This window comes from Globicephala melas, chromosome 15 (genome assembly GCF_963455315.2).
Source record: "Globicephala melas chromosome 15, mGloMel1.2, whole genome shotgun sequence".
Lineage (NCBI taxonomy): Eukaryota > Metazoa > Chordata > Mammalia > Artiodactyla > Delphinidae > Globicephala > Globicephala melas.
In genome coordinates, this window is record NC_083328.1 from 83,497,003 (window position 1) to 83,519,855 (window position 22,853).

General features: G+C 47.1%; 1 protein-coding gene across 1 annotated transcript in view; it reads right to left on the reverse strand.

Annotated features, from left to right (window-relative positions):
- Positions 1-4,314: 4,314 nt before the first annotated feature.
- Positions 4,315-22,853, reverse strand: part of CDH26 (cadherin 26) — a 71,125-nt gene continuing 52,586 nt past the window's right edge. The window contains 4 exon segments of the mRNA XM_070043730.1: positions 4,315-4,541; positions 14,446-14,635; positions 15,796-15,870; positions 21,378-21,455. Coding sequence (XP_069899831.1) covers positions 4,315-4,541; positions 14,446-14,635; positions 15,796-15,870; positions 21,378-21,455 — 570 coding nt within the window.

Genomic DNA, 22,853 nt, shown 5'->3' on the forward strand with positions numbered 1-22,853 from the left:
ACTCAGGCTCCCAGGGCCCCAGCCCAGACCTGCCGAAAGAGGCTCTGGAGGTGGGACCCAGGCATCTGCATGTTAACAAGCTCCCCGTCTGGCACATTCCGTCCATCGTTGCTGTGTGTCCTGTAGCCATCCGTCCTCAGCATGAACCAGCGAGGGGCTTTGTCCACTCATCTGCTACTGCAGCTCACTCTGATGAAGTGTCCAGCTCGTGCCAGGCGCCGTGTACCACAGAAGCGGGTAAGACAGCACTTGCCCCCAGAAGGCTGGCCTGCAGTGGGCTGGGTAGGCAGACAAGCCAGGAGGGGGCATACTTCCCCAGTGCCACGTGAGGGGCGGTGTGAGGGGCCGGGGGCCAGAGGAGAAACACGACCTGGTCACGGATGCGGGCCAGGCCATCCCAGCTGGCACCCGCAGGCCAAGCATGGGAGAGACAGGCTGGAGGGGCACACCCAGAGCCTGGTCTTCCCTCCAAGAACACAGCATGCGAAAGCTGCACCTCGTGGCCCCACCCTTACGCAACGGGTGTGAATGGCCCACATTCTGTAAGTGCCCGGGAAGCGCTGGAATATCGCCCGCTCTTCAGAACCTAAACGAATATCGCCCGTCTGAAGACAGTTTGCAATAAAATAGTCTTTATCATTATTGAGAGTTTGACCTGAACCTGCCAACCGCCATGCTCGATTTAAAATCCTTCCATCTGGAATTCTTAGTTAAGGGCAGTTTATCAAAGTAAAGATGGATGGTGTAAGCAGATTTTGCTGCCGGCATTCAGAAAAACATGTCATCCCCTGCCATTCAGCAAAAGTTCTTTAATCACGGTTGAATGAAGGTTACCAGCTTTGAATTATTAGTTAATGGCATCTCTGCAAAAGAATGATTTATTGGGCACCTAAACTTTGCAAACGAACGCAGATCCTGAATTGCTGGGTATTTCATCCAAAGCTGAAATGTGCATTATTTGGCCAATCTGTCTTCACAGTGAAAACAAAGTCCAAAGCAGAGGCTGACGTTTAGCCTTGAGCTCCGATCTCTCTGTGCATTCGAGATGTTGGGGATACTGAAGCCTGAGGCACAGCAGAGTCCCCAAATTTTCTGTTCACCTACAGCCTGGAAAGCGCCCCCTCAGCAGGCCTCGCCACTTTGGAGCAGCCGTCAGGAGAGACGTGTGCTTTCAGTGACTGTGACTTGGTCACCCTTCTCTAGGGCCCTGTCCTGAAACACCAGCCCAGCTGGGCCAGCACCATTCACTGTCCCACACATACCAGAGACCTGACACCAGCCCCCAGCCCAGCCCTTCCCGAGAGGGACAACTCACCATCAGGCCCCACTCACCTGGACCCACCTCAACCCTGCCTGTCAGCACAGCAGTTCTCAGGGACCATGGGGAAGGAAGTGAGGGGGACCTGTCATCTGCCTCAGCTATCGTTCTCAGACTCCTGAGCCTCAGAGCCCTCGGGAGGGCTTGCTAATACCCAGAGCACTGGCGCCACCCTGGCTTCGGAGCCTGCAGGCCCGAAGGCTCTTTAAGGAGCTCCTGGGTGATGCCACTGCCGCTGGGCCAGGGGCACCCTGCTTTGAGAACCGCTACTCTAGTCTGAGCCAGAGGCTTCTGGGCCAGGAGAAAGGTCACCAGGAGCCCTGGGTAACACCCCACAAGGGATCCAAAGTGTGGCTTCTATTTTAGCCTCAGGATTCTGGCCAAATCCTACCTTCAAAAATAACTAGACTTAGGATCATGACCTGGCCTTATTAATCAAGGCCCATGAGATCACTCAGTGCACCGAACGAGGGCTCCCTGCCTGCCCAGACCTGGGAGCAACAACCCAGGCAGGTCAGCAGTGCCCGAGGACCCTGGGCCAATCCCCACTCTCCCCTGACCAGCAGTGGGTGTAAGCAGCCCATGGGGCCCTGGTGAGCAGAGCAGAGGCAGCAAGGGTCCAGCCAGGTGAACGTGCCATCGTACGCATCGTACACATCGTACCATGTGTACGATGGCACACAGAGAAGCTCTGTGTGCTTGCCACGTACTAGGTGCTCAGTTAAAGCAGCTGCCGTGAATTATACTATTAAAGAGCCGCTCCTGCCCCACGAACGTCTGCTTGAAGAGACGGCTTGTGCTCGTAAATCATTACATAGCAGTCTCGCGTTTCGTGTGATTTCTCAGTTACGTGTCTTCCCTGTCATAGCTGGGGCATTAATCAGCTCCCCCAGCCCCTGCACCAGGCTGGTCAGGAGCAAGAGTTGGACAGAATTCCTGCCCACAGCTGTCCCTCCTCAGAAGCCGAGACATGAAAGCATGTTGCTGGCACCCAAGTTCCCGTGAGATCTACTTGTGACTTGCAGTGATCTCAAAGGCAGCTTCCCAGACACAGTGGGGGAGCATTTCTGAAGCCCTGTCGGGTTAAAGCCCCCCCCTTCCACTCGAGGGGTTCATTTGCTAAGGGGCCGGCAAAGTCTTGCCGTTAAGGTAGTAGAACAGACAGAGGGCTCGGCTGCACAGCTCTGAAAATCTCTTAGGCAAAGGAGCTGGAAGTGGCATTTCATTTGAGCCTGAGTACCAAGGCCGTCTTGGCAGAAGCTGAAGCTGTGAGCACCCTGAGCTGGCTGACCTTTGTGGCTGGGCGGCCTGCCTGCTGCCCGTGTTGTATCAGCTCTCCCCGGGGCTGCCTCTGGAGAGCAGTTTTCTAAATGCAAGCCCTCGGCCCACGACCAGGGTATTTTTAGCCCATCTCCTGGTGCCCAGGGCTCAGAGAACATTCTTGAACTGTGAGTCCCTGCTCTAGGCTGGGCTGACTCCCACGGCTACTTTAGCACTGTGTGGCCTCCCTCCTGACCCTTTCCCCAGAGCTCAAAGCTCCTCCTGACCATTCCGAGGACAGACTTTGGCCCTGCAGGTCTTAATACTGGGAACAAATCATCCCTTCATGGTTAACAGCAGCAGGGACGCCGTTGCCCGCACTGGGAAGAATGTGACATTACTGACAAAAGAGCCATTGGCACTCAGGACAAACTTCAAGTGTAGAGCTTCTAAGCTGGAACGGACAGAAACACCCTCTGGCCCAGGGTTCCTGAATCTTCAGCGCTCCTGGGCTTTCCACCTTCACTGTTTTTACCTTCCCTCTCATACTCCGTAATGTTATTGCTACTCATGCACTTTCTTAACCAGTATATTAACTTTAGCTGCATCCCAAGAACTACCATATATAATTTCATGGGTTTGACATGCTAGTTATTCTTTTTCTTCCTACAATGCTTTAAAGGAACTTCTATTAAAATTTGTAGGAAGAGAAAAAGAAACTCTTCTGTGTGCCTCTGATAAGCAGTAATGAAACCAGTGGAGAGGAAACACCACTGTAGCGCAGTTCCCACGGTTCACGCCGGAAAAAATATTTATTGCCAGGCCTTGGCATATGTTATTTCCTCTGCCATGTTTTCTCTCTCTCCCTCTCTCTCTCCCTCTCTCTCTCTTTCTCTCTCTCTCTCTCCCTCTCTCTCTCTTTCTCTCTCTCTCTCTCTCTCTCTCACACACACACACACACACACACACACACACACACACACACACACACACCTCTTGCCCACTTGGATAACTGACACCTGCTCCAGGAAGCCATTTCCAAGGCCCTAACCTCCGAGAACAGACACATGACCCCCACTACATTCTCCTTAGCCCTGGGGTGGCCTGACAATTTTACTGCCTATTATGCTCTGCTGGCTCCTTGCAAAGACCCCTTTTTGTTAAGGGGTGATAAGGAATGTGAGCTCTGGACTCAAATGTCCCCTGTTCACTTCCTGGCTATGTGGCCCTGGGCAAGTTACTCGTCTGTTGTCCCCAAGTCTACCTCCCTCATCTACAAAACGAGGGTGATAACAGCATGTGAGAAATAACGTAGGGAAATGTTTAACATAGGCCTTAATCAGTGCTCAATAAATATTCGTCAAATGCATGAACACATGAATGGATGCAGTCTGTATACAGGCTGAACTTAAACAATAATCCACAACTTATTCAAGAGCTACTAACAATCTTATTTAAAATACAGGTTCCCAGACCTGTAGCCAGACTTCCTAAGTTAGATCTAGAACCTGTATTTATGCAAGCCCTCAGTGTGATCGTTTCAGAACTAGCCTATTTCTTCGTAGGGACAGTGCTCAGAAGCTGAATGACCACTGAGAATCTGTAGATGCTTCCACAGATGCAAAGTCCCCAGCTCACCTCACATTTTCCCATTACCCTCACACTGTACGCACCACTGCTTAAACTTAAGTGGAGTTCTCTCTGAAGCTACGGCAATAGGAGTTAGAAGTTAGCATTTAGAGACCCTTCCATGGAAATGTGGTGTCTAAATAATAAGTGATTATGATGATCTTGGTGGTGGTGTTGGTGATGATGGTGATGACAGTGGTGATGGCGGAGACGGTGGTGGTGGTGGTGGTGGTGATGACAGTGATGGTGGTGATAATGATGGTGATGGTGAAGCTGGTGGTAGTAATGGTGATGAGAATGTTGATGATGGTGATACCAATGATTTCTCGAAAACCTACAGGAGAGGGATCATTGTCTTCCTCACTTTACAGACAAAGCAACGAAGGCTCAAAGTGTTGAATAAACTCAACCATAAAGGAGGTGAATGATGGAGCTGATTTCAAGTCCTGGCCTTTTCCCAAACCACAGCAGATGTTCTAAACACCTACAGTATGTCTTCCATACACAGTGTTTTCATCGTCTGTGGGACATCAGGGTTGGAAATATGTTAGGGCTACATTCAAGTTCTTCATAATTCCACCATCTAAATCTGCCAGCAATTCCCTGGCAGTCCCGTGGTTAGGACTCCACACTCTCACTGCCAAGGGCCCGGGTTCGATCCCTGGTCAGGGAACAAAAATCCCATAAGCCGTGCAGCGTGGCCAAAAAAATAAATCAAGGGCTTCCCTGGTGGCGCAGCGGTTGAGAATACACCTGCCAACGCAGGGGACATGAGTTCGAGCCCTGGTCCGGGAAGATCCCACATGCCACGGGGCAACTAAGCCCGTGCGCCACAACTACTGAGCCTGTGCCCTAGAGCCTGCGAGCCACAGCTACTGAAGCCGTGCACTCTAGAGCCCGTGCTCTGCAACAAGAGAAGCCACCGCAATGAGAAGCCTGCCCACTGCAACAAAGAGCAGCCCCTGCTCGCCACAACTAGAGAAAAGCCCGTGCGCAGCAACGAAGACCCAACGCAGCCAAAAATAAATAAATAAATTTTAAAAAACGAAAAAAAAGATTGAATTAGATTGTGTTGTTTAAATCAATCAATCAATCAGAGTCTCAAGTTTAGTTTCTGACTAACAAACACAAGAATAGAAATCCATCTCACGGTGGTGGAGAGGTACTGTGCTTTCAGCATCCATGTGTTCCACTCCGTCTCACAGCCTCCCTTAAGTTCTGGCCAATAGAATTTAAGAGCCACTGTGATTTCTTCATCTTTTCCCTGCCGCAGCAAACTTGGAGGCCCAAACTGTACAGTTACTGGCTTTTGCCTACATGAGAAATAAACCTTTGTTGGGTGAATGGAATTTGTGGATTTATCTGTTCAAGCTGCTTGCACTAACTTCCCTGACTAACGTAGAAATTAATTTCAGGGTTAATTTCTCATGCCAACTTCTCCCATTCATTCCAACACTCAGGCCTATATGGTAGCATTTTAATAATTATAGTTATTGAATTATAATACTGTTAAATTATTTTTAAATTGTTCTTAGCCTGTACGGCTTTTGAGGAACAACTCAGTGTTTGTTCCATATTAAAAACTGACTTATAGAATGAGTCAAGTCTTCCACTCCATGTCACCAATGTTATGAAAAGCTAGGAGGGGCTTCCCTGGTGTTGCAGTGGTTGAGAGTCCACCTGCCAATGCAGGAGACACGGGTTCGTGTCCCGGTCTGGGAAGATCCCACATGCTGCGGAGCGGCTGGGCCCGTGAGCCATGGCCGCAGAGCCTGCGCGTCCAGAGCCTGTGCTCCGCAGCGGGAGAGGCCACAACAGTGAGAGGCCCGCATACCGCAAAAAAAAAAAAAAAAAAAAATGCTAAGAGAAGCAGACAGCTGTCTGTTGGGGGTATCGATTTACAAATCACATGATAGATTAAGTTAATATGCTTCCAAAGTAGGAAATAAAATCTTCAAAAAGATAGATCTGGAAGGTGAAAATACAAAGACAGTGCTTACCTCCCGGCCCCTGATGAACACCCAGAGTGAGGGCAGGAATCATGCAGCCCTCTCACCTGTCCCCTTCCTGCTCTCCCTCAGACTTTCTTCCAAAGAACCTTGCATATCTCGCAAAGCTGCTCACAAAATGCAACAGATGGGCAATTACAAACAGAATTTCATGAATATTACCTTCCTTTCATCTAAAGAACATGAGGAAGTTTTTACAAATAATTAATTAAATTCAATTAACTCTCAAGTATTAAATTTCAGATGCCTGAATCCATAACCAAACCTTTCTAAGGAGGAGAAATCTATTACATGCACAAATATAGAGACTCAAACCTCAGTGACAATAAAGAACTTTCTTGAAAGGGGCCATTTGGGTCAAAGCCCAGTGTTTCCATTTCCCAGGCTCTGCTAGTCTTGGTTTCATCATTTCCTCATAAATATTCTGATGCAGCCCTTGTCAGCTGTGGCCCAACTCAACAACACCGTCCCTTTAAGCCACTCAAAGCAGGGGCAGTAGCTCACGAGGAGGGGTCTCTGGGAAAGTTTGACTCCTAGTTAAAACTTTTGAAGCAAGTCATTTCATTTGAGGAAATTTTCTTACTCAGGCTGGTTTCTAAAAACCTGAATTAGGCACAAAAGTAACCTTATCAGTACAGGTAATTGTCCAGGGGAAGTTGTGGAGTCACAACTTGGTGCAGGACAAAAGCAAGGTTATTAGGAGCCAGGCTCTGTCCTTCTCTCGTCTCAGCTCCCCTTCATACTGCCTGATGCGGTGCCCTCTGCCCCCAAAGCTCTGCAGCTTCCCCTCATGGTTGCAAAGTGGCTGCAACTGCCCCTGCACTTATACCCACTCAGGTTCCAGCCCTACCCAAAGACTTGAGTAGAACTTGGCCTGACCCTCATTGGCTCAGATTGGCTGACATGCTCATCTCTGAGCCAATTATGGTTGCTACGCTAACTAGCCTAGGTCATGCATGATCCACCCCTAGAGCGCATGTGAGCAGGGGATGAAGAGAAAGGGAACTGCGCGTAGGAATTCCCATATGTGCTTTCCCAGAAGAAGGGTGAGGAGATGCTTGTGGAAAGACAGACATACAGATACCTATAATACCAACAGACCAAAGTTCCTCTGCCATAGTTGATCCTGGGTCACACTGATGTCCCTGAAAATGCTGAGACTCTGGGGAACTCAGGTGGGAAAACCATCCACCAAAATGAACCCTCAGTCTTACAGGTAGATGCTGATGCCCAGACCAGGGAAGTCTCCAGCAAGGGGGTGGCAGAGCCCTGCACAGCCAGGAGCCGGACCCTTCTTCAGACCACGTGTCCCATTGTGGGCCTGTGCCTGCCTCTGGGCTCTGAGAACTCTGAAGATTCCATGTAGACTTCCTGTTAAGCATAGTGTTTAGCACAATGAGTTCATTTTTCTGGGTTGAAGGCATGTAACGTATGAGTTCTGTCTACTCTAGGTTGATTTTGGTCAGGGGCGAGCAACTCCTGTCTAATTATCTTTATTCTGTTTTCAGTCCCCACAAGCAGTGGCTTAAGAGCATTTTGATGACAGAACAGTGTAAACCCAGGGTAAGTCGTGTGAGGGTGGCAGCCCTGGCCCAGAGGGAGCCCTCGAGATACACAGTTTACTGTACTGCTTAATATCATGTCTCTCAGCTCATCTCAGAGAGGCAGTTCTTTTAAAACAGAGGTCATTAGCTTCTTGCCGTCCGCACGGTATTTCAGAGCGGGTCTCAGTGGGTCTAGGGCAGGGTTTTTCAACCTTGGCACTGTTGGCCCTCTGGACTGGATCATTCTCTGTTGTGGGGACCATCCTGTGCCCTGTGGGACGTTTAGCAGAATCCCTGGCTCTACCCACCCCTTGCCAGGAGCACCCTCTCCCAAGTCGTAACAACCAAAGTGTCTCCAGACATCACCCAGGGTCCCTGGGAGCAAAATCGCCCTGGGACACCTGGCCTGTGGAAGGAGCCTTTAAAACACAGCCTCCTAGAGCTCTCAGCGGCTGCTGACTTCATTAAACTGGGCTTCTCCCCACAGACACTGCAAAACATAGAGTGAATTCCAGCTGTTGGAGGTGGTTCATTAGGACGATGTGAACAAGAATAGCAATAAAATCATTCTTTTTTTCCCTCACTTAGTTATGTAAATGATTAGTTAAAATGGAAACTGCAGGGTCTGGAGACCCTGAACAGTGGACCCTGGCGATATCATTCCTCAAACCCGGGAAATGCTCACCGACCTTTCCCTGGTGAAGGCCTCCTTCATGGGTTCAGATCTATGTGTGGATCCTCCTGATGGCCAGACACAGCACCATCTTGGTTGACACAAGCATCCTGGTAACACCGCCTCTCCAGGCATGTGAATTCATTCTGCCACAGAATCCTAGGGGGTTCTGAACATCACAAGGCAAGAACTAAAGAATAAAATTGATTGAGCTCACCTGGCCCAGCTGCACAGCGATGCCCATGGGCTCAAACGTTTTACGGGTTGTGGGCCCCATCCTCCACCTTCAGCCCCATTCCCAGCCCACAGTGCTGTCACTCAGGCTGATCCCTCACCTGCTTACCCGGCGAGGCCCTGAACGCCTTTCGGCAGTTTCCAAAAATCAGACCCAAGCTCAAAATGATACCGTGTGGACAGAAAAAAGGATATTTAAAAGAGTCTTGTCACAGGGTAGTGACAACCGTTTTGGAAAATAATCTTAGAACTATATTAGCCTTCATGCAGCACAGGGAAGAATGAAACATTCATTGTACAAATATTTGAACATAATGGAAAAAATCTGTTCAATGAATAAAATTAACTACACAGGTAATCACTCTGAAGCATAATGCACATATTTTGTTATGTCAATGTTTTTTCTATTTATTGGTTTGTTTTTTAGGTTATGTAACCTGAGTTAATTAGTACGAAGTTTGGCTGTGAACGACAGAACACGAACCCCCTATAAATAGAGAGTGTCTATTTCTCTCTTGTAAAAAGGGAGGTGATTCAGGCTCTCATGGTCTCCAGGGTGAGGGATGAGGCTCTAACACATCATCCCATGGTCGGAAGCCTCCGTTCCCAAGGTCTCCCGATAGCCTGCTTTTACAGCCATGTTCCAGCCTACAGGGAGAGGAGAGGGCTGGAAAGAGGCATCCTGTTCTCCTCAAGGACCCATCTCAGCACCTGCACATATGCTTCTGCTTCTGCAATGTGAGTCCCATTGGCCAGAACATGGTCACCTGGTCACATCTAGTTCAAGGAGGGCTGGGAAATGTCATTTTCACTTGAGGAGGCCGTAGCCCTCACTCAAACTTGGGGAAGAAGGAAAGAAGGGACAGTGGGGGTTGGGGGACAGCAGTCTCCGCAGCCGTCCATGCTTTGGCCGCCCACATATCTGCTTGCCCTTCTTCTACACACAGAACCCCTCCCACCCCCGCCCCAAGGGAATCAAGTGCAAAGCCCCACCCAATTACTGCATCTGGCTCACAATCCAAGATCCCAGGGTAAAGCCCAGTCCTCTCCAACAGATATGGACGAGGTTCTTCATGGTTTTACAACCTACAAACTAAATCGTAAGTTCCTGGTTCCCAATACACCCAGCATAAGGTAGGTAAGTAAGAACAGTAAGACGCCTGTAATAAAAATGCCCATTTGGAGAAAAGCAAACTAATAAACACAATTATCATTGATCCATACACATGAGCGAATCCTGGAGGCAGGAACAGTGAAGACACCTCTGCAGCCGTCGCCACCCCCGGCCCCTACCTGCGTGCTTGCTGTTGTCTCCCCTGCCACAGCTGACCGGCGTGGGTACCGGAGGGGATGCCCTTCCTGGGACCTGCATGGTTTTCACAGCTTGCTCCTTGTTTTCAGGGATTGCTTTGGGGTTGAACAATCGCAGGCTTTTTCAGACCATGCTGTGGCTTCTTTGGCAAAGCATTTTTTCAGAAACGTAAAGATTTCTGATCTATTTGTTTCCAGACAGTTCTCTCTGTTGAGACATAGTTTATAACCCTGGAGCGTCTGGCCTGTCCTTGTTGGCCTCCACGCTCGCTTGGCCAACGTCTCCTGTCCCTCAGCACAATGGCACCGCCCACCTTGAGTCACCTGAAGCAACAGGCCTGGGTAGGAAGGCAACATCCTTAAAGTGACTTTTGCCACAAGGCTTACAAATTGGTAGGACGGGGCACTAGTTTTATTTTCCACTAAGTGCACTGCTTTGCACAGAACCTTTCCAATGATTGATGTCATCTGAGAGATGCAGCGGTTGCTTTTTTCAACCCTGCAAGGCTCCAAATTACCCAGTTCTCAGTCAATTTAGATTGCGGGCTTCAGGCAGAGATGGTCTCCATGAGCATAGCTGCCTTACCTTTCATGCCACACCCGCCCTGGCCAGCAGTCACCCATGTCCATCTCTTTTGTGGGACTTTGCTATAAGCAGTGAGAAGCAGCTAATGCATTTCTACATTATGAATTTCTCCTACCATTTCCTTCCTCAATCCTTGTTCAGAGCAAGGGCTGCTTTTCAAAAAACAACAGAGGAGAGTGGTTAGCAAATGCTTTGTTTCTGCCCTTATGGGTCACCTGTCCTCCAGCCCCCACTATCTGAGTCTCTGCCCCCGACCACATCCATAAGCCAACGCCCCAAGTTTCAGCTCTCCTACTTACAGCTTGCTTACCTTGGTCCTATATTTTGTATCAGTTAAGATTAGAATTGGCCATGAGTGACAGAAAATCCAAAATAGCATGGCCTTGAACAAGACATATTTAATTCTCTTTCAGTTTGAGTCCAGAGTAAGGGAGTCCTGGGATGGGTCCAGTAGGGCTCTCTGGTGTCAGAGACCTCCACCCCTTCTATCCTGTTGGTGTACCATGCGTCAGCTCTAACAACGATGTCCAGGATGGCTGCTCCTATGCCAGCCATCACATTTTCATTCCAGCCAGTAGAAGAGAAGAGGGGGAAGAGATGAGTCTACATCTCCATGCTTCAAGGACACTTCCTGGAAGTTGCCTTCCATTGGCCAGAACGTAGTCACATGGCCATACCTGGCTGCAAGGGAGGGTGGGAAGTGTCATTCCCATTCTCGATGGCCAAAAATTCAGGGTTCTTTTATTGAGGAAGGAGAAGTGACAGATATTGAGACAATTAGCAGTTGCTGCAGCCATTCCAGCACCAGTGTCCTCATGCTGGGAAAAATGAAAGGACAAGTCTTTCCTGTTTTTATATCTCCAGCATTCTTTCTCCTCTTCCTTCTTCCTGATGGCAGATTTGTTTGGCCTCTGACACACACATTTCAGGAGAGACAATGACTACCCAAGGTCTGCAGTCTTCTGCCCACATGCCATCTTTGAGGGGACTGTTGCTATGCCTACTTTACAAGCACATAAAATAAAATTTCCTGGGTTAGTGTTTCACTTGGGCAAGTTTTTTTTTTTAATACTTATTTATTTTATTTATTTTTGGCTGCGTTGGGTCTTAGTCACGGCACGCAGGATCTCCACTGCAGTGCACAGGCTTCTCTCTCTCTAGTTGTGGTGCGTGGGCTTAGTTGCCCCGCGGCATGTGGGATCTTAGTTCCCCGACCAGGGATCGAACCTGCATCCCCTGCATTGGAAGGCAGATTCTTTACCACTGGGCCACCAGGGAAGTCCCTCACTTGGGAAAGTTTTTAACAACCAAGATAGCTTCTGTGTTTAGTAAATCATAAAAGTAAGCAAAACAAACTCCTCTGATGAAAAACTCCATAAAGCCAATGAGACCGTTAATATAAATGGAAACCCAAAATTGATGAAATGCAAAATAAATATTTAATTTATGAGATGGCAGCTATCTTTGGATTGCTAAGTAATTTGGAGGCTAATGTTCTTAATAAAATCACATTTTCTAGGAAAATATTTACTATTTCTGTTTTATTGCCTTCTTCGTTGCCATTAGTAAGACTTCGTTTAGTTCATGAGTGTACATAAATTCCACTGGAGGCTAACATTTTTTTCCAAAACCTCCTGGTGCTGATGTTTCTAATGGAAACCTTTCTAAGCATGTAGATAGACTTGAAAATGAACTTGTGGGGAGAACCGGCCAACATCCAAGGATGTTCCCTGCAGACATCAGTTGGGACAGGTGATAATATATAATATAGTCTGGCGTCTAAAGGGAAGAGTCAAAGTATTACATGCCAGGTATGCTTCATAAAATGCCAACAGGGCCAGTGTCTCCACTGCACAATATATCCCAAAGGCTTGAGACCTACGAAAACTTATATATAGGATTCAAAATACACAAAGAAAGCAGCAAAATCAAAATTAATACATGTCTAATTAAGTACCTACAAAAGATAACATTTTGTTCTTGCTAAGTGTTAAATTTGGGATTCATGAATTTTTCATGAGTATTTTATTACTTTTGAGAACAATTAGCTGGAGAGAGCCTCATAATGCAAGAATTCACAAATACGCACAACTGCCCAGATTTCATAACCATTAGTGAATGGGCCAAGTTACCCGTAGCCCAAAGCAAAGTTATCTAAAACCTTCCTTAACTGTATGGCAATGTATTTGTTTTTAACATAGAGTACGGATATATCTTAATACGTTTGTTACAATGTGGGGTTCCCAAAAAGAATGCCTTAGACAAGGGGGTCAGCATACTTTTTTTCTTTAAAAGGCCAGGAAGTAAATGTGTTGGGCTTTGTGAGCCATACGTCTCCATCGTGACTACTCAGCGCTGCTATGGCAGCACAAAGGGGTCATGGAGGCCCTTAAACAACATATGAGCACAGATGTGTGCCAATAAAACTTTATTCACAAAAACAGACGGTGGGCCACATCTACCCCATGGCCATAGTTTTCTGTCCCTTGCCTCAGATCCAGGAAGGTCCAGTGACCACCTATGCTGATCCTTAGCAACCATTCAGACTCAAAAAGTATACTATCCTAAGATATTACTGTTATCCTGAATTACCCAGAAAATGTCCTATACTCTCCTCGGAATCATTCCAGCATTAGCATAGCTGTTCTACACGACTGTGAGTCAGCTTTAGACTTTCCAATGCTTTGGAGATGGTTTTTCTTCTTTTTCAGTTACTCAAAGCAGTAGGTGATACATGAAATAACTATGTACAAATTCTTGAGATCTCTTTAAAGTAAGCATTTGCACAGCTTCTTTAAAAAGAAAGGGAAAGTTTTAAGCTTGCGTCAGCTAAAACTTAGGTTTAATATAGCATTTCACTCATTTGACATAAATGTGCTTCTCCTGATTTATCCCTCAGGTTCAAGAGGGGACTAACAAAAGACTACGCTCATTAATTATATAAATTTTGTAGAATTTGCCACAGGCTTTTAGATATCTAATATATACATTAAAGTGTCCTGGTAGCATTTAAAATTCTGCTTAACCAGTTTCTTATCTATTACTCAGACAAGAAAACTGAGTATATATAGGGCACATGTCCTACTATTTACATTTTTTTAGATATTTAAAGGAAACTATCCCCTCCCCCACAATTTACACTAGTGATAGGTGGACATGTAGAAATCAATTAAAGTTTGTGGTTTTGTGTGTAGATAAAATTTAATCAGAATCTATTCACTCAAAGTCTCCTAAGTTATTTTACTTACATAATACATGCAAGTTAAATTATGTCTGTTTGGTTTTTTTAGTATGTACTGCTCATAAATTTTAAGTATAATCATTTCTCTCATGATAAAATATATTATCTATTTATCTACTCAAAAAGTACAATGGGACTAATATTTATGTTTTTTAAAAAATCACTAAAAATACTGATCACAAATGTTCTAGAAAACATTTCCCTATTTTTCACTTAAACTGAAGCAGAATCATAATTATAGAAATTTAAATAAGCACTTAAAAAATCTGTTTCCCCAGTTTTTCCCAAATAGCTGGGGGTAATCAGTGGATTATATTTTATTTACCCTCAGAGTTGGGCTATGAGCAGCCATGAGCTGCTTCCACGAGCTGAAGCAAGGAATTACACAATTCAAGTTTCTCTAGAAAATCTGCCTGACAAATCGAATTTTTATAAAGTATAACCTGCTGTTTCACTTTGGTTCAAGATGTCTGGTCTGCAAATGTCCAAGCATTTAATCCAGACTCAGTTTAACCTCATTCAAGAACTAGAAGGTAATTTTTTTAAAAAGGAAGTAAGGAAGAAACATTCTAGAAAAGTGATTTCCCCTTCATGAGTTATTCCAGTTCACCATAATATGCAGTTTTTAAGAAACGAAAACCTGACTCAGAATATATTTCTTCGAGTGGAGCAGCCTTTGGCCCCAAAGAGTCCAGCAAGTCAGGCCACAGGTCATGTTCGGAGAAGGCGAGAGAACTGCGGGTCTCTACTCGCTCACACTTGCCCTGCTCTGCGTAGACGTGAGGTGGGTAATCAGGGTCTCCCTTGGGGATGTCAGCACCACTGAGCTGCTGCAGGGGAGCCGCGAGAGAAGGTAAATGCCATGGTGGGCAGGGCCTTGTCCCCACTGTCGCAGACGTTTCTACAGACTGGTCTTGAATGAGGTACCTAATTTCTTTGTCCCTGAGTTTCCTCATTTTATAATAAGGAAAATAATAGCACCTGCCCTGGTGGGCTGATGCAAGAACTGAGTTAATACCTTTTGATTCCTTAGGACAGGGCCTGGTACACAGTGATTATCATCCACGACTTTGCCAAGTAAAGTAACTCTTGGCAGACGACGCCCATCAAGCATTGATCTATTCCTTTGCACTTATTATTTCACAGGTCTGAGCCCCAACTTTCCTGCAACGTATGGGGCTCCTTAGGGTCGGAAGCAGCACCTGAAGCCTCTGTGTGCATCCCTCCCTGCGTGGGTTGGGGGCAGGCACACACAGAGAGCGTCTCTCCACAGCACCTGCTCCAGCCCCTTCCATTTAAACTACCCATGCGTTTGCCCCAACTCCCAAATCACTGTTTAATTTGCCCAAGAATAGAGGGTGGCTGTGTTGAGGAACCTTCCAGGAGAGACAATGTTATTGTCCAATAATTCCCTCCAGCACAGTCAACCCACATCTTTCATAATTTCACAGAAAGAGACCATTCACTGTTGTCTGAGGCTGTGCTGATCTGCAGAAATGCCCCTGGAATGAGGATTCCCATGAAAGCACTTGCTATGGGCTGAATTGTGTCCACCCAAACTCCTGTGTTGAAGCCCTAACCCCCAATGTGATGATATTTGGAGGTGTGGCCTTTGGGTGGTAATTAAGGTTACATGAGGTCATGAGGGTGGGGCCCTCACGACGGGAATAGAGTACTTATAAGAAGAGACACCCGAGAACTTGCTCTCTCTCCCTCTCTCTCTGCCACATAAGGACACAGCATGACAGTGACCATCTGTGAACCAGGAGGACAGCTCTCACCAGAACCTGACCATGATGGTGCCCTGATCTCAGACCTCCAGCTTCCAGAACTGTGAGAAAAATAGTCTGCTGTTTAAGCTGCCTATCTGTGGTATTTTGTTATGCAGCCAAGCTGACTGACACAGTGATTAGGAGGAAGTGGCCCCAGGTCAGTGTGGGGCCAGATGGGGAAGCAGAACCCATTCACCACCAAGGAGAGGCCTTCCTACCTGACTCAGCATCCCTGCCATCACTCGTACCCTCACTTCCAGGGGTCCTCTGGGCACCACAGTATCCAGGTAAACCTACAAAGCAAAGAAGCAGAGTCCTAACACCACCAAGGACTCACAGCTCCCCCCAAGGTGATGGCCTCTTCTGGCCAGCACACAGGGGGCCACCGCTGGGCGGAGGGCTGCCAGAGCTCTCCTTGAGGGACAGCGGGCCAAGGGCAGTTTGATCAGATGTCACCTATGTGTGTGGTGGGAGAGAGGGCAGGCCCTGCCAGTTTTGACTGATAGACCCTTCAACGCCTTGGCTTCTAGGGAAGAAGTGAGCCGAGCAAGCCTGGCCAGTGGGCTTTGGGACCATTCCACAAACGAGATTTAGCAAACAGCTGATTCCCACAGGGAACCTCATCCCACTTCCTGCTCCCCCGACCACATGGCTCTTCCCCAGGTTCTAATTTCTCCTCTTCCTGTCCTTGCTGGGTCAGCCGCACCTCATGTGTGGTCGTGGGTGTGCCGCCCTCCACTCATTCACCGGGCAAGTGCTCATGGACCTGGGTCTTGGGGTACCGGCTGAGGAGTGGGCTAGAGCAGTGAGGAGATGGACGCAGCGTGCACCATGTGGGGGTTGCCTGGGAACCCACAGATTCCCCAACTGCATCATGTAAGTCAGGCCCACACAGGGTAAGGTGAGGCAGCCTCACTCCTGGGCTCATGCAGGCACGGGGCCAGCACCCAGGGTGAGAGAAACACAGTGATGACCGTGGAAGGTGCAAGAGAGACCTCACCCAGCCTGAGCCTGGGGACCTCTCAGGAGCAGGACCAGGAGACAGGAGCAGAGCGGCCAGGGAGAAGGAAGGGCCAGCAGAGGCCTGGAGGCTGGCGGGAGCTCAGACCTGCAGGTGGAGGACAGAGGCCACCACACGGCCTTAGGCCTCAGGGCTGCAGATTATTACAGGGCAATGGCCAGCCGCTGGGAAGGTTTAAACTGGAGAGTGACATGATACAATCTGTGTTTCTAAAACACTGATGGCTTTATGGCTGAAGTGACTTCTGATAACCCCTGGGTTTAGGGGTACTTAGTGCACTCCAGAAGATGTATGTAAAAAAATTGTAAAGCTTGGAATAATTTTACATGTCCATGAGGATACACACATACACACACACACACACACCCCTATCTGTACACATATCTATCTATATACATAAACGCAGCACACCCCACCATTGTGAATTGAACTAAACACACTTAGCGAAAGAGAGAGCAAGGGGTGACCCCTACAAACAGCCCTGAGGACCTGCTGCCCAGAGATGCTGTGCCCTCAGTTGGCCACCCTCTAGCTCCCGTGGGCCTCTAAGAGGACGATCCCAGAGACATAGGCCCTTCTTCCAACGTGCTCACGGGTCAGACACCACGGTCCTTCCCGGGCAGTGGAAGAGGCTGCGCCAGTCTCCAAACTTGCCTTGAGCCAATTTTAGGGCCTACCATATGCTGAATTTTGCTGCATTTTGCCCCGTGTGTGTCCACTCTGGCCTACAGCACCATTTCCCTTCACCCGGCCTCTCTGCACTGAGACCCTGGCTTCAGCTGTGTCCCCAGGACCTGTGAGTTCTCAAAGATACTTCGGCAAGAGTATTTGAATTTCATTTCAGGGAAGATTATTTTAATAATAATACTTAATGTTATTTTTCTAATATAATGGAGAAGGGTTTACATCTTTTACACTGAGTCCCCCCAACATGTTAATAAAAGCAAAAATTTTATAATTTGCTTTTATGAAACTTGAATGATGCTTTTTGTCTCTTGTTTGCTGAATCAAAGAGAACCTGATATGATCAATTGAGCTCCCTAAAAAATATTTGAAACTGCTTATTGGCATGAATTGAAGTTTTCTTGATACTTTAAGAACTAATTTCAACAACGTGAGGCAATGAATTAGGTGCTAAGGTAAAATTTCGCAAACTGCCTCCACAATGCCTAACTTCTTTTTTGTTGTTGTTTTCAACCGAATCACTATTTTTATTTGTTGCTTTGGCAATATGTATATGTTATAAACGTTAATGTACTTCAAAATTGGTACTAATAAAAAACACCTCTTTTCTGTTTTATTTATAATGGCATTCTTTGTAGGATCTCATTTGTAAGGAAGGATTCTGCTGCTAGTAAGGTTTAGGGAAAAGATGGACTAGATGGCTTCAATGGCCCCCTTAGCTCAAAACTTCTACAAATCTGTAAAGAATCAAAGCAAAAGAATATTCAGGCCTTCACCAAGTTCTTAGCTTCTCAGCAGCAAAGGAAAGTTGCCAGGGACTGAAAAACTCTGATGCTTTCAAGTCTAGATGTAGGTACTTTATTTACTTCTCATCTGTTTCCCACATTCACTTCTTTTGGCCTATTTGGATATTGGGTGGGTATGTTTTTTCTCACCTCCTCCCTTCCCAGTTTCCCATTTTCAGGGCTTCCCATGGCTATCAGGACAGTAAGGTAACTCTTTTCATGATAACATCTTCATCTGTACTTACAGGAGGAGGGTATTTGTTTCTCACACTTCTTGGATCAAAAAACGTGCCACGACCCTTAAATTTTTTAAAAAATGAAAAATTAATTAATTCAAGTAAAAAGAATGAAGTCTTCATTGGTTTCATATAAATTACCCAAGGATACAAACACACAGCCAGAAATTCTTGTAATCACATTGCCTTTTGTTTCTGCGCTAAAGGTATAATAATTCTAACGATAGCCGTGTAGGTGTTCATAGCTGAAATCCATGGGTGAGTTTTATAGTTGCTTTGTGGGGATGGAGCATGAGAATATAAGATTTTTGAGCCCCATCTTGGGTCCACAAAATCCCTATAAGACTCATTTTGTGCCATGAGCATGGCCTCAAAGTCTGTGAATGAGACGTACGCAACCCCTAAGACTCAGGACCGGCTACATAATTTGCAGCACCCAGTGCAAAATAAAAATGGGAGCCCCTTGTCCAGATACGCAGAATTTCAGGATGGTGACCGTAGAGCATTAACCAAGCACAGGGCCTTTCTGAGCACAGGGCCCTGTGGGACTGACCGGGTTCCACGCATGTGAAGCTGGCCCTTCCAGGACCAGAGGGACACACCTATCATACACAGGCCCTTTCAAGGATTCATGGCACCATGTCTGCGCAGAAAAGAACAGCACATTTGTAATCTTGGTGCAAACTCAGCCTGAGAAAAGATAATGAATTATAGAGATCTTGAATTATTTTTTAGAAGTTTCCATCATAAAAACTGTGGCTCTTTGGACCTTGAGAACCTCGTTTAGTTCTTGTCAGAAAAGTAAATTTTTTGTTAAAATAATAGCTAGTTATACTAGTGAAGTCCAAATAAGGTCTGTGTTTGAGACCTGTGCTAATAGTGTTGTACCACAGTCAGTTTTCTGGTTTTGAAAGCATACTATGGTTATATACAGTGTTATTCTTGGGGGGAGCTGTGTGAAAGGTATACAGAAACTCTCTGAACTATTTTTACAACTTCTTGTGAGTCTGCAAAGTCATGTTAAAAAGCAAAGCCACAGTTGTAGAATTTGTACATGGAGTGTATAAAGGGGAGTTGGGGTCCCATTTGGCAGGAGGTATGGAATCACTGGGCTGGAATTTGCCCAGGGCCAAGGCCATTGCTCTTGATCTTACAGATGATCTCTATAAGATGGACACAGGGAAATGTATCTATCTGCGGCTGTTCTGAGAAGTGTCGTATTTGATCTGCACTATCAAATAACAACTCAGTAACAACCAACGATCACAATAACTAGGTAGACAGATGAGAAGGTTTTCACTGACTATGTGTTTGTTCTACCCATATCACAGAATCTTCTAGAAGGGCCGCCTCTCAAGGGAACCAGCTGTCAGTCATCAGTGAAGTCCCAGCAGGAGGGAGTGAGCTTGTGGAACTCACCAGAGTCCCCAGCACGAAGTGGACTTGGTCTGATGCACTTGGCGAAGATGGCAGCATTTCGCCTAAATCCTGGGGGAAAACGCTAGGGGAAACTCCAAAGACTACACGTCTCCCTCCAGTTGAAAACGAAGGCACAACCTTTCCCTGCTCAGATACTCATATGCAAATAAAACTGGCATTATGATGGGGGAGGTGGTGGAGTGGGAGTAGAAAAGGAAAGGTGGAGAGAAGCAAGGAAAAGGGACTATAGTGAAATGGAACTGCATGCCCCAATGTGACTTGAAGACGTCGATTCTAACATTCTACCGATGACGTTACAGACACCTGACAATTGAATATGCCCACGGACAAGATCTAGAGGGTAACACAGACAAATGAAGTTGCTTAGATTTAGGGATAGGAGTGTGGACAATTTTTGCTTTGGGTTTCTATTATTTTAATATAAGCCCTTCAATCATGCAATAAAATTTCAAAGACAATAAAGCAGGCAATGGTCCTTAGCAACAGTTTTAAGATAGTTCATGTCTTGTCACAGATTTTAAAATATCAGGTTACCTGATAAATCATAAGTGACAACTTCACTTAGGGCAAGTATGTGAATGGCTGTCGACTCAACCAGCCACCACAGGTGCACTTGCTATTTGCAGGACATCATAAAGGGGACCCAGAGACACTCCAAGAAATAGAAGCCACAGGCCTTGGTGTCCTTTCTCCTGCATGGGTCTGGTGAAAATGCAGTGGGATTATGCTCGTAGAGTGCAAACCCCAGGGCACGCTCAGTGGATCAGAGCTCTTAGTGTGCTTACCAGGAGCAATGCTCTGGCCTCCCGAAGCTTACAGACCAGTTAAGGAAAGAGAGGCCCCCGCCAGCCCCCCAGGAGTCTCTGCACTCCCTTGCCCTGGGAGCGTGGATTGGTGGGCAGATGCCCTCTGGACCTGGACCTGCTCACCCCAGCCAAGCACCTGCCCAATAAATGATGGCAGCCCTGGGTCAACTCGCTCTTTTTCAAAGTGGGATCATCGTCCTCTTAGAGAAGGGAAGGTTCAGCCAGTTCGGGAACAGGGTTTTAAATGACATTGAATTGCACAGCAAGAAAATTAGTCCCTTTCTAATTCCTCTTCCATACTCCTAATGACAACAGGAGAAAGTCTCCATCGGGTGCCAGCCTGGCTTGGCTCTCTCTCTCCTTCCACATTTTCTACCTGGAATTACTGGGTTCTATTTCTATGAGCACTTACCTGCTCTTTATACAAGCAAAACTGGTTTTTCATTTACAGTTGAAATATAAAATTTCCTATTTAAAGAAGTGTATTTCATTGGTATGCAAGTCCATTTAAAGAAAAACAAGTTTTTTAATACACTAGTGCAAGTGGCATCTGCATGTGGCAAAAAGTCGTAATGGTAGCAGTGGACGGACTGGAATGTGGGCCCCGGGTCATCTGACACCTGAGCTGGGAGGCGAAGGCATGTGAGCTTGAGCAGAATCGCAGGGCCTTTGCAGGTGGGGCTGGGGTGGAGGCAGGTGTGGATCAGGCCTGCAGGGGATCATCCTGGGTTGGGGGCTGGGGGAGCAGCCAGGGTGTCCCCCACCAGGGGGACCATCAGCAAAGCCACCCCTCTGTTTCAACCCAAGCAGCAAATGAGCCACACTTACCTTAGCTCCCAGCGTGGCACCTGCCTCGGCTGTGTTGACGGACAGGGCTGACATCTGATCCCTGACGAATGACCTTTCCTGTGGGACACAGGGAAAGAAATATGACAGGAGCTGAAATTACAGATGGCGGTAATAAATGCAGAGGAGCATTTAGAGCAAGGAGTATCATCTCCCCCAGATGCCTTGTTCTGTGCCATCACAGAAGCATCCAGACACCTGTCCTATGAAGCAAGAAGACATACTTGGGGAGGGGATGCTTCTGTAATTGCTGGTTAGGAAGTGGAGCTTCTTGTTGTTCAGTGTTTCAGGTAAAGTGATGGTAAAAACAAAAACCAACCAACAAAACCAAAAGCCTTGTTTCACTAGGGCCTCGGCATCTAAAAGCCTGTTCTCATCCTCTTCGAAGACTCACAGTGAAGGCTCTTGGGGTCACCGCGGTTGGGCAGTGCTGTGTGCAGCCTTATCCATTCCTCATTCAACCAATATTCACTGAGGGACTCAGAAGCTGATGGGTGCTGGATTTCCTTCTGTAAGAGCTCACCAGCTTCCCCACAGAGAGGGCAGGCCCCTATGCTATCCTGCAGAACCTCTTGATTGGGGGTGTTCGGCGGCAGAGTAGGACAAGGTGGGTGGAATCAGTGATGGCATCTGGGATGAAGGAGTCTTCCCAGGAGTGTACAATGTCCCCGGTGTGTGAATGCAGGCTGGTATATTCAGGCTAACGGAGATGGGTAACGGAGAAGCGTGGACACTTTGGGGTAGCCTTATTTACCAATGGCTACAAAGACATAATTGGTAATTACTGTTAATAACACTAGTAGTAGCAGCCACTGTTCGCTATGTGCCAGTAATTACTAATTTACCTGTGCTACTGATTAAATTGTCCAATAAGCTTGAGAGAAAAAGAACATCATTGATCTCACTTTATATGTGAAAGTCGAGGATTGGTTAGATTCTGTATCTGATAAGACACAGTTTGGGAACCGAAACCCAGGTTTGTTGGGTCCCCGTTCTCATAGCCCTAAGATACTGTGGCAGGAGCGGGGGTATGTCCTGGGGTGTGAGTAGCAGATGAGAGGAAGGACATCTTCTGGGACAAGATGAGCTAGAGGCCCCTTGTCCCGGATTGGGTGCTCATGTCCCTCTGACAGCTGGCCCTTGGTCAGTGCCACCAGACCCCCTCCAACCTGCCGGCCTAGCCCTGCAATGACCAAGCTTCCCTTCCACACACTCTGCTTCTGTAGCTGCTCCTCCTTCCCCAAAAGACAACCACTAAGCAGCTGGCCAACAAGAAGAGGCATCACCAGCTCCTGTCCCACCTTGGCAGTGCCCTCAGCCAGTGCCTGGGGAGACGCCCTCCCCACTGGCCTCCTTCCAGCCGGGCAGCCTCAGCTCCACCCACCAAGCGGGAGGCTAAGCACAGCCCCTGTCAGGAGCTCTTTCCATTTTCCTGGATGGTTGAGCATCAGAGCAGAG